Source organism: Folsomia candida, unplaced genomic scaffold (genome assembly GCF_002217175.1).
Source record: "Folsomia candida strain VU population unplaced genomic scaffold, ASM221717v1 Fcan01_Sc027, whole genome shotgun sequence".
In the NCBI taxonomy this organism is placed as follows: domain Eukaryota; kingdom Metazoa; phylum Arthropoda; class Collembola; order Entomobryomorpha; family Isotomidae; genus Folsomia; species Folsomia candida.
Window position 1 is genome coordinate 951,368 of NW_019091219.1, and position 11,438 is coordinate 962,805.

The following is an 11,438-nucleotide window of genomic DNA, read 5'->3' on the forward strand; positions in this document are numbered from 1 at the left end:
TTGATCACCGTTGCATAAGGAGATTATACCTATACATATATTTATTCATATCTACATTCATAAGTGTATGAAATGGTTTCTACGGTTGTAACTCAATTTGAGTGTCAACTAAAATTTTATATGGTTGGGGAAAATAGCCTATTTACAACTGAGCCAGATTTTCTGCGAACGAATAGTTTGAAAAATTAGATAAATTTATCAAATCATTTCAATAGTACCATCTCGCAAGCATATATACATCTTCATATTCATTCATTTAATGATGAATGACTAAATTATTGATTAAGTATTCAAAATTTGAATGAGTAATTGCGTTCCAAAAAAATAATATAGACAAGCCAGAACTACCACCAACTGCGCAGTATACTTTAAAATTCAACTGTCCAACTATTTAGTGGACACCCTATATCTTGCCGATATATTTATATCAAAGTTAACATCCTCCAATATTCCAATTAGATAATGTTGTTCCATACCTTCATGTTTTCAACTTAACAGTATTCCTACACGCATACATGTAGTGGTGAATCATAACGTTGATATATACAGCATTGCCTTAAATTTACCAGCAATTTACCTTAAATGTCATCTTCACCTAATGTGAATATTTTATCTGCGCGTGGCCTTAATTTACTCTAAGACGAACAGATTTATCAACTGATAATACGCACTGGCCAGAATATACATATGGAAAGAATCACATTCATCAGAGGGCACAAGTAGAAGCTAATCAAGTGATGTGTATTCTTTAATGAAGAAATCACTCACGTCGTCAGTTTGTACATTCTAGTGCTCCCCATGAATCAGGCTTCGAATTAGAAAATGCCGGATTCTGTCCCAAACTTAAGATCGGCGAATCATCAAAAACAGTCAAGACGGACTCGTGAGGAATACTAAAGAGCGTCCACTAAGGATTGGGAATGCCCCTTTCAAGGCGTGGTAGGCGGGAACACAGCGAAATTAAATTTCGAAAAAATCATTTTTGAATAGACCAACTTATAAGCTTTCCATTGATATATGTCACCAATTATTGAGTCATGGCTAAGACTAGAAAAACTTGGGTTGAAAGGCAAGAGTTGAAAAAAAGTGATTGAGTTTCACAAAAATCGAACAAACTATAATTCTAAAATCACTTGGCAATTTTTCAAGCAAGAAGGTATTCATCATTCAAATGTCAACTCTTACATAAAAAAGTACGAGGAATCCAATTAACTAACATTCAAAGTCCCCACTGGTCGATTTGCAAAGCTAGCGACGACAAAAGTCAAAAATCGCATAAAAAAAATCTTCAAAAATTATCCATCAACGACAATGGCTGGAGCGGAAAGGAAGGTCAATATTTCAAAAAGCTATCTGAGCAATATCAAAGTCCATAAACTAGGGATTATAGCCAGGGCAAAAAAAACCAGCACCAAATTACAAACCAATACAAAAGGAAAGGATTAATGCGTGCTGCAAGAAATTGTTAAAGCAGATTCAGGGAAAAGTGGTCATCATGGACGATGAGCCCTACGTAACAGCTGACCCTTCAAATCTTCCAGGAAGGCATTTTTTCCATAGCTCCAACCCCTGTTAAGTAATATATGAAGATGAAGTCCAAAAGAAAGACTAATTCCCAAAAAATGAAGAATTTGGCAAGGCAAGTCTAGAATTGGTCATGTTTCCGATCCCATCATTTTGGAGGGCACTGAAAACCAGGAGGTTTATTTTAAATTCTGCATTGAAGGGGGATTGGAAGGGTTTATTATCAAAGATCATAAAAACATAAAGTTTTGTTTCGGCCTGACCGCACAAGGTCCCATGACGTCAAAAAGGTCACTTAATACCTACATCTGAAAAAATTGAATTTTTGCCAAAAAATGAAAACCCACCAAATTTTCCTCAACTACGTCCTATTGAGAAATTATAAGCACAATCTAAGTCCAAGTATTCCAAGCTATCAGAAAAACCTGATAATGTCAGGAAATTTAAAAACCACTGGAAGAAAATCAGCCTAGAAGTGGGGAAAGTTTCTGGAAAAAATATGATGCAAAATTTCAAGAAGAAAATAGAGTCTGTGGCAGGTGGCGAAATTTAATCACTAAAAATTTAATTGTATTACAGACAGAACCCTTTGAGAATAAGCATATGTAATTTTTTTGAAATCGCATTAACTGTGTGTAAAGTTATGAGCATTTTTCTTCTCCATTCCCAATCCTTAGTGGACGCTCTTTATTATGAACACGTTAGGCTTAAATATGTGACCGTTTTTCTGGTTCTAATAGCTTTTGGTGCGTTTGATGGGCTCAAATTGAACTCTCTGTTTAACTTTTTGTACACATCGTTCATAAAAAATATTATGCACAAATTCTCTGGGTCCACTCCTGCCCCGCTTTAACAGTATTTCCGATACCATTAGAGCCTGAGCCCCCCTCGCCCCTCTCGCGTTACATAATTTATAACTTACATATAAACGGCGCTTCACCAAATATTGCAACCTGGCTGCAAAATCGTGTACTGCCCAGTAGACAATTTCTCCTCCTTAGTATTTAGTGTGAATTTTGTTATCGATTTTAAATTCAAGCAGCGATTGTATTTGTGTAGAACCAGATCGTGAGATATTAAAACAACTTAATAAACCTAACTTCCAAATCACATAACCAACGCTTCAATCCACTTTGACTTCAGTGGAAGGCAAGCAGGGCCCTCAAACCATATGTACGATTCTTTATTGTCATGTATTCCACCCAGTTTTTGCCCTTGTTAATTCGACACTTCAAATTTGCCCGGCTAGGACGATTCCTTCCTTTCGAATGGGATGCAAACGAAGGAAAACTGAGGCTTTGCAAGTCCGAGAGAAGAGTCCGCCACTCGCAATTTCAATCGGTCGTGGCCCTGGCCTACTTTGTCGTCCTGCTGGGTCATTTCTTCCTGGGCAAACTCACCTTTCTAAAACGTCTACAAGCCACTCCATTCCTGATCTGTTACACAATCTTGCTCTCTGGCGGATGGAATGTGGGGCTAAACATTGCCCGATACAAACGATCAACTCGATCATAACGTTTGAAAACGAGTTTCTGAAAGGTTCGTTAAGCCAATTCAATTTTTATGATAATTTTTATAAAAATTTCAATTTTTATAAAAGGCGAAATATTTTTGAAAAACATAAAACATTGACTTTTTAGTACTGGTTGATATATCAAAAATTCCAAAATTTCAGACGCATAATTAGAAATTAGAGGACTTAAAAATTCATATTTTTACCATCCAGTTTCCCATAAGCTGCCAAACTAATGATCCCAGTGTTTAGAAACTTTAGGAAATGCATGCGTTTTTCATATGTATTTGATCTCATTCGTAGAAACACGTTTTGATTTTCGTCATATGCCGAATTCGGTCTAAATAAAGTTATCAAAATTTCTATTTTTAGACAACTCAAGTACCACCAAGTCCATCGAAGTCAAAATCATCTCCCTGTTTCTGTACGTCTCGTCCTTCACGGTGGTTGCCGTGCCTGTCGCGGTGTTTCTACTCCTCATCTTCGAACCATGCATGCCCCCTTTTCTCCTCTCAATGTCGGCCAACTGTAAGGAAATCTCTGGACTCAAAATATTCGTCATCTTGTTAGAAGCATGGATGGCTCTGCATATGTTTTGCTCCGGCACGACGTGGATTTTCTACATTCTTTCCGTCGGAATTGTCACGATGCTCAACTACTTCCAAATTTTGGAGAGGTTCGGTCCCTATTTAATGACCACTTCCATAAGAAATATACATACTCTAAATAACTAGGGGACAAATCGTGAATTCCGGACGTAGCTCTGTGTAATGATGAAGCCCAACTTTTGTTTTCCGATTAATCTCAAACCCATCTAGCAGCAAAAGGTGTCGGCGTTATTGAAAAATACGGATTTGTTAAGTTCACGACTTATTTTCCATAGGCAGCTACATAAATGGCTCCTAAATCAATCATTACCCCAAAATCGTAACTAACCCGGTATCGAACGATTTGTAGCGTCTATATATTTATTTAGCGAGTATGAAAATAGATACAATCGAATCACATGATCTACTTACCTCATTTGCATAAATTTCACTTACCCAATTGACGTAATGATACGTGCTTACCATAGGCCTTTCGCAAATGGAACACTATATGCAAATGCGGTTCCTTCAACCAATAACTCTAATATGCATATATGTATTTGTTTGCTAAATGCATTGCCCTGACTGCAGGCGGATTGGAAAATCTCAAGCCATCTCTGAACATCTAGCCCGCGTAAAACTCTATCGGTGCATTCAAATCTTGGAAAAGTTCTTGAACGGATTCCTCACCGTGCGAATAGTGCCAACCATGATTTGCTGCACCCCCATGCTGCAAATCATCTGTCAATACGTCTGCGTCAAGCTGCATGCTGACATCCCAATGCCAGGATTTCTCATATTTCCCCTCATCCTGCTCGACACCGGGATATTCAACGTCTTTGTATTCACCTTGGCGTCCTGGGTCAATTCCAAATCGACCAAAGCGCTTAAACTTCAGGTCCGAAATACAACACAATTCGGCAGGAAAGGGTCCCTCTTGGCAAGAGAGATAAAAGCCTGTGGCGTCCTAAAGATCAAATTCGGATCGAACTTTATCGATAATGGGACCCCACTGGTAATTCAGGACTTCTGCCTTAATCAGACTCTAAATCTGCTGCTTATCAGTTCTGGTAGCGTTGGAAGGAGAATGTAAATAGGTTTGTGCTACACCAGGGGAGGGGGGGCTTGCATGCACCAATTTTAGTAATCTGTAAAACATTTGTTTCGTTGTGTCACGCAACTTGCGTGTCAGAAATTTGAAACAAAAAGCTTTGGTTTTTTTCTCTTGAAACTAGTAAGGAAATTAATGCGAACCCTTTAGAACATTTTAAGCGTAGGATAAACACATATGTTCATAAATAGATATAGATTTATTTCGTTGAGACACCTCAACATACCTATAGGACTTAACATCTCAAAAATGATCTTGGTTTTAAGATGAGTTCAAGCAATTCACCTAATTCTTTACATTACATATTTCCATCATTTAAAAAGGGGCCTTTCATATAGCATGTGATGAATTTTCGGATAATTTTCACCCCTACCACCTGCTGTGGCTAATATTCCTCATGTCATAGTAATCATGGAGGATGTCTTGAATTTCACTATGGCATCAGACTTGGAATTTTTTCACAAGAATTCCAAATTTGCAATGCCTGGCTTAATTGCACTGGCTTAATTAATATGCAGCTCATTAAAAATTCACAAAATCTTGTTTCAAAAGGAGGACGCACCCTTCTTATGAGAAAATCCCCCTTGTGATATTTGCTCCAAATTTTGATATGTTGTACACCTCGAGGTGCTGATCAAAAAATGTATTGGTCCCTAAGCCCTAAGTGACCTGGTTCGACCGGAAATAGAGGTCAAAGGTCAGTGCACTTTTTCTCTCGAAACCCCACAAACCGTGTATTTTTTGAAAGCTGGGGACCTCACGAGTCATAATATACACCATAAAAGGGTCAAAGGTCAACCCTTGGCCTTTCAAGGTCAAGGCCAAGGGCCTTGAGGCAAATACCTGACAACGGAAAAAATTGGCTAAGTATGCATTTAACCCACCCAAAAAAAGTGACATAAGTCGATTTCTCGGCCATTTCTTAACGGATTTTGATGAAATTTTGCACAGATCATTGTCAGGTAATTTAGAAAAGATGTGCTAGTCGACTAGGCGAATTTTTGATTTTTACCCAAGTTACGTGCCAAAATGTGCAAAAATTTTCCCCTGAAAACATATTTATTTTAATGATTCATAAGTGATGTATCTCAGCATGCTCGCTTATTGCAAATATTTTAGTCATTCCGGACATTTTAAGCACAAAATGACCTAAATCGGTTGAGAAATAACGGCGTTATTCAAGTTTGAAAATCAAAATTTAATAAAAATATTCAGGGTGCCGATAATAACGGCGGTTGTGCAGTAAAAATAATGTCTTTGACAACCAATTACAAGTTTTAAATAAACAAGGCCCCAAAAAATGGGAAATCTTAGTGAGTCAGCGCAATCACAGTTAATAAATAAATTAGATTGAATAACTTTTGCATCACCGCTCTCGGGATAATTTTTACTGGGTCCACTGTAAATTTAGTTATGCATACGCATGAACTCTTGCATTCATTAAATTAATTGAGATTACCAGATGACGTTTTTACTATTGAACGAGAAGTTGGCTAAATTAATCGATGTGAAATATAATTGTGAGCTGCGAATTTTACATTTAGAAAGAGTTGAAAATCTACAATTTCGATATATAAATTTGGATATCCTATTAATTCTTATTCTGATGAAATCTCCAGACCCTTGGGGGGGCAATTATTCTAAATGATTAATTAATACTTCCAGGAAAAATGATACCGAGAGCGGTGATGAAAAAATTATTCAATCTAATTTTATTTATTAACTGTGATTGCGCTGACTCACTAAGATTTCCCATTTTTGGGGCCTTGTCCCTTGAAACTGCAGGACTTTGCCCAAAGATTTTTTTCGTTTCTGGTGTTTTTGATCGTACTAGGAGTAACGTCTTTGCGAAGCATAGTATCGACTTCAGCCGCTAGTATTGAGGCTGAAAATGATGATTTTAATTCCATCTTCCTCACAAAATATGCGACATATTTTTGCGATACGATTCTTTACAAGCCCTTCCTAGCTTGTTCGGAACGCAGGCAGTTTTGTTTAGGTTCCTAGGATTAATTGACGTGTTGTATTTGCAAATTTGTATTTTTCTCTTAAATGTCGTTGACGGAAACACCCATTTTGACCTCGATTTCAAGTTGGAAATAATATGATCACTTATTGCAGTTGGGATTTTTATGCGACCAAATGAGATCAATAGTTTTGAAAAAATTTAGTATAATAATGTTTGTAGGTCATATTTATAAAGTTATCTCGACGAGGAAATTAATTTATCCTGATATGTCTGAAAATAAATGCAACTGGACGTACAATTTTGACGCGTTAATTTTCACTTTTAATTTTCAAGATTTTTTTCTCACATCTCCCCAAATGGAAATATAATATCTGATTACTGATTTCGAAAGAGTATTAATGGGTGTACAATTTGATGTCAAGAACGGTGAGATTGGTAGAATAGTTCAGTCGCTATATCAATTTTAGTTCGGCATAAAAAAGTGGACGTTCAATTTTGTCCGACACTGTAGGTTCTAATCTTGAGCATCACAAGATCCACCAGAAGAACCCAAGTTTTTGTCGATTTTGAGTTAAAAGTTTTCAAAAATGTAGTAAAATGCGGGACGAATTTAAAAAAAAAACACCCTTTACATACGCATGACAGGAGCTAATTTAGAAGGAAATTGGCAAATTGTACTTTGCGATGAACGCATTCAAATCGGTTCGGGTCTCCTTGTCCATCTACATAAATTACGAAGATGTATTATTAGGTAATCAGCTATTCCAATCTTATCGAATTAGCGATTATACGCGCTTACCGGAATCCCGAGATGAATATTACTAATCGAACTGCACAAAACGAGTGCATCCCTCACACGGTCAGACATCTGGAGGATGAAACCTTGATAAGTCTCTCGAAAGACAAGTTTCGTATTTCGCAAACCTGTGTAACAAAAACATCATTAAATTACTTTCAGTCCAAAACAGAGAAAGACATGTTCTTAACTTTTTCTAAAAGGTTAAAATCTGATAATCTAGCAATCTTAGATTCTAGAATCTTAATTACTTTAACAACCAGTAGATGATTCGCAATTATTTTTTATATACATAAAACACTCGTCCGTCAGATCATCGCATTGAAGCAGAACTTGCTAAGTTGTCCGAAATAAGTCTCATATTTCGGAAAATTATTCCAGATCAAAATTTGTAAGTTGCTTTAACGTGTTTTTGAACAAATATGTAAATAGTGTAGCTTATTTTTTGCGAAAAAATGTACCTCGCCACTCCGCCAGTCCTTCCAACACGGCGGCCACGACATCGGCAGACTTCACCTCTTCAATATTAACCTCTCCACTTGCCAGCCTCCAGGCTCTGAAGGGTCGCATCGTTTTCGCTAAGTTCTGCGCACCATCTAAATTTATCTTAAACTGGGTCACGCCTGGGAACAGTTTCACTATTTTTTCTGCAGCTTGGGTATCCTGCTCGTCCTCAGAGGGCATGAATTCCAATTCGAGCCGGGTTATCCCTTTGTGGCGGGAGTGATAATTTTGAAACATTTTCGACATGCTGACCCCGTAGGTGACTGTCTTTAGAGTTAAATGGGTCAGTTTTGGGAGGCGTGAGATGTCCTCAATTTCGTACAATTCGGCAGCTTTGATCACAAGGTGGGAAAGGTTGAGGAGGCCAAAGGACAAAATCTGGATTGAAATTTTGCAAATGATTAGAAAGTCTAGATGCTTCATGTCAAAAATAATGTCAACGCTCTTAAAAATAATGTTACCCTTTGAAAAAAATTGCAATATGACAATGAGGATGGAAACCATGCGAAAAATTTTCCCACGTAAATATACATAGTTTACTTACATAATTTAGAACTCAGCGTGCAGCTACGTTTCAAGAGGGTAACATTGCATATTCTTAAGAGTCCACCCACCTCTGAATTCGCCACAGGAACACATTGTCCTACAGGTTCCTCCCAAACGCCCAGGGTAAACTTTTCTAATGAATTCGGACATTTGGCCAGCATTTCGGAAAGTGGGAACTTGTCTGCAGATTTTCCACTTGTTTGCCCGCAGATGCTCTTGTACTTCAAGATCTTTAACTTTGTACAGGGTGCGAAATCTGGATAGAAGTTGGCCGTTATGGCGACCTCTTCCAAGTTGGGGGTAGAGTTTAGAATCCCCTGGAAAATTGTGACCTCCCCTGCTGAGTTTTCCTTATTAGGAAGTGAATCCCTACCCTGGAAGCTGAGCGACCTAAAATATAACTTCGTTAAAGGTGGAACAAGTGTTCGCATACACTCTTAAAAATCCAGTGTTAATCGTCACCGCACGGTGGGGTGGGCATAAGTGGCTTCACCGCATGGTGATAAATCTTGCCTGCATGCATGGTGACAAATTGTTTGTCTGAGGCTGGTGTCAAATTTATCACCATTCGGTGAGAAAGACTATCACCGCGCGTTGAAGTCACATATACACACCTATCAAGGCCGAATTTTTAAGAGTATGTACATATGATATATTTTCAGAAATCCGTCTAATATTTCGAAGTTGGGATACAAAATAATAAAAAATATGAACTCATACTTACTTTCAAATTTTGACTAATTGAATTATTAATGAATCCTTTTTCCAAATTTTTAAATTGAAAAAATTTGAGTGAAGAAATATGTAGTTTCTGAGCAGGTCCAATTCCTTAACCGATTATGTATTACGTATTTAATTCACACGGACCTTAAATTTGGGAGGGGCAGAAATCGTGGCGCCCCCATCAAGTCGTCATCCCCCCATTTCTCAACCAGGATGGACAATCTATTCCGGAAGTTGTACCCCGTCCAAGTTTCATTCAGTCTGGGTCCGTACACATTATCCGTGTAGATTTCAAGTCGGGCCAAAATTTTAGAAACTTCTGGCATCACGATGACACTGAAGCAAGCAGGATTTTTGGATTGGCATTTACAATTTCTGACGCAGCAGCAGCAGGCAGAGGTCAGATTCAGATAAATGTTCCTAGCCAGGTTGGGATTAAAGGAGGTCATTCCCCCCAAATCGGAGAAGACAATGCGTCCCCTCCGCCCGATAAGGGTGGCGCCCACATCTGCCCAAACTGTGCACACGGATCGGACCGAGTTCTTCAGGGTGAGGAAATCCAGGTGAGAGAAAATTTTGTCCAAGATCTGAAACCATACTTAATTATTTAAACGATAAAAAGATATTTCAAATTTATCTAATTACCGTATGTAACGAATTTAATCATAAGGTAAGCAAGGGGCTCACTCCGACGGCAATGTTCGCTTTCAAATTTCAATTTTTTTAACCATTTTGTTGCGTAACATACATATTTAAATCCTAATTTTTTCAAATTCAATTTTGTCTAAAAAAATGATTTTTTAATTTGAAAGCGAACATGAAACATTTCAGGTAGAGTGATTAAATGTGACTGTGATTAAATGCAATGATTAAATTCGTTACATACAGTAATTAATTAAATCGACAAATCTTCTTCTGAAACATTATACAACCGGGATTATGAGAGATAATTACATAAACAACAATTAAAATTTTTAATTACCACCGGGTTCATGATGGCCTTTCTCAGCAGCGAAATTTCTTCGAGGTTCATGTCTCCCATTTTTGGAATTATCGTCTCCATGACTGCCGTCAATTACTTAATTTTGTGCCAAAAATTGTCCTGTGTAAATATCACGGTTCCCTTTAAGAAAGTTGTACTATGTAAATTAATTTTTGTAGTAAGTGAGATTAATTCTTGATTCGTAAATTACCTCAATTTACAAATTCCAACACAAATGTTTCACCATGTTTTAATAACCTTGTACCCAAACTATAATTTTTGAACAGGTGAATGGCTTCTTACTGTATTTAATAAGTAAATGAAACCTTTGTAAATAAATACATATCCATTTGTGTATCCCAGCCGAACGAAGATGTGATGTCTGCGATGTTCTGTTGTGCTACAAAACAGTGGATAGAATACAAATGAGCGAAATTAATGATCAATTGAAATGGAGGATGTTTTTTTACATGCAAATATCCGTATGGTGTAAAAGAACGTGAAGCCCAAGGGTATTAACAAGTATGTGTTTAGCATGTGAATAAATCAAGCTGAGAGAATATTTGTATGTGCATCGCCACAATGACGCATCTGACGTTTGAATTGCATCATAATCATATCCAACTACTCGATAGCATGACTTGTTGGACGTACATATGTAGTACACACATAACTATTGGAATTTGCAAGCTGCAAGATTTTGCACATTATTTTATATGTTTGGCCCTTTAAAATATGTGAATGTTAAAGATGTCCAAAGTTTTTAGCAAGTATGCTCACCGTCTAAATTATAAAACTGTATTTATGTAAACGACTATATAATTCCTTCCACAGAAGAATTTTGATACCTATGCATTTATTAGTTTAAGGATATTTCTGCGAAATTGCACGATTCTCTTTGCGTGAAAAGTTGATGGATGTATGTAATTGTCCGTCCTCTTTCTTTTGAAACTTAATAGAAATTTGTAGAATAATATGTCACGTAGCCGACCTATTTCATTGAAATCCTGTCTATTTATGTATATACCACATCAGATAATCCTGTGTAAATACATTTTCTATCAAAATATGTTACGTGGAATACAATTTCGACGAAAGAAATATAGCTAAAGCCTAGTTCCATCATATTTTCAGCAGGCACTACATGCTTATGAAACATATGTATACAAAGTATGGGATCAAT

The 11,438-nt window shown here is 37.1% G+C and overlaps 1 protein-coding gene across 2 annotated transcripts; it reads right to left on the bottom strand.

Annotated features, from left to right (window-relative positions):
* Window positions 1–7,002: 7,002 nt before the first annotated feature.
* LOC118438882 lies at window positions 7,003–10,646 on the bottom strand. 2 transcript variants are annotated; one of them, XM_035859702.1, is made up of 7 exons: window positions 10,467–10,646; window positions 10,256–10,375; window positions 9,418–9,860; window positions 8,619–8,940; window positions 7,962–8,382; window positions 7,504–7,628; window positions 7,003–7,426 (listed from the first exon to the last, which is right to left on the bottom strand). In XM_035859702.1, exons 2-7 carry the CDS (start codon window positions 10,334–10,336, stop codon window positions 7,358–7,360), a joined length of 1,461 nt encoding a protein of 486 aa, XP_035715595.1. In that variant the 5' UTR covers window positions 10,337–10,375; window positions 10,467–10,646; the 3' UTR covers window positions 7,003–7,357. The 2 variants fall into 2 exon arrangements, with proteins under 2 accessions (XP_035715595.1, XP_035715594.1); XM_035859701.1 differs by having other exon boundaries at window positions 10,256–10,396.
* Between the last annotated feature and the right edge of the window lie 792 nt (window positions 10,647–11,438).

Excerpts from the sequence above, each read along its gene's own strand:
- LOC118438882 (XM_035859702.1), bottom strand. The coding sequence starts at position 10,336 with ATGGAGACGATAATTCCAAAAATGGGAGACATGAACCTCGAAGAAATT. Across the intron at positions 9,861-10,255 it reads AGGCCATCATGAACCCGGTG|ATCTTGGACAAAATTTTCTC; the intron begins GTAATTAAAAAT and ends GTATGGTTTCAG. Across the intron at positions 8,941-9,417 it reads CTGCCCCTCCCAAATTTAAG|GTCGCTCAGCTTCCAGGGTA; the intron begins GTCCGTGTGAAT and ends GTTATATTTTAG.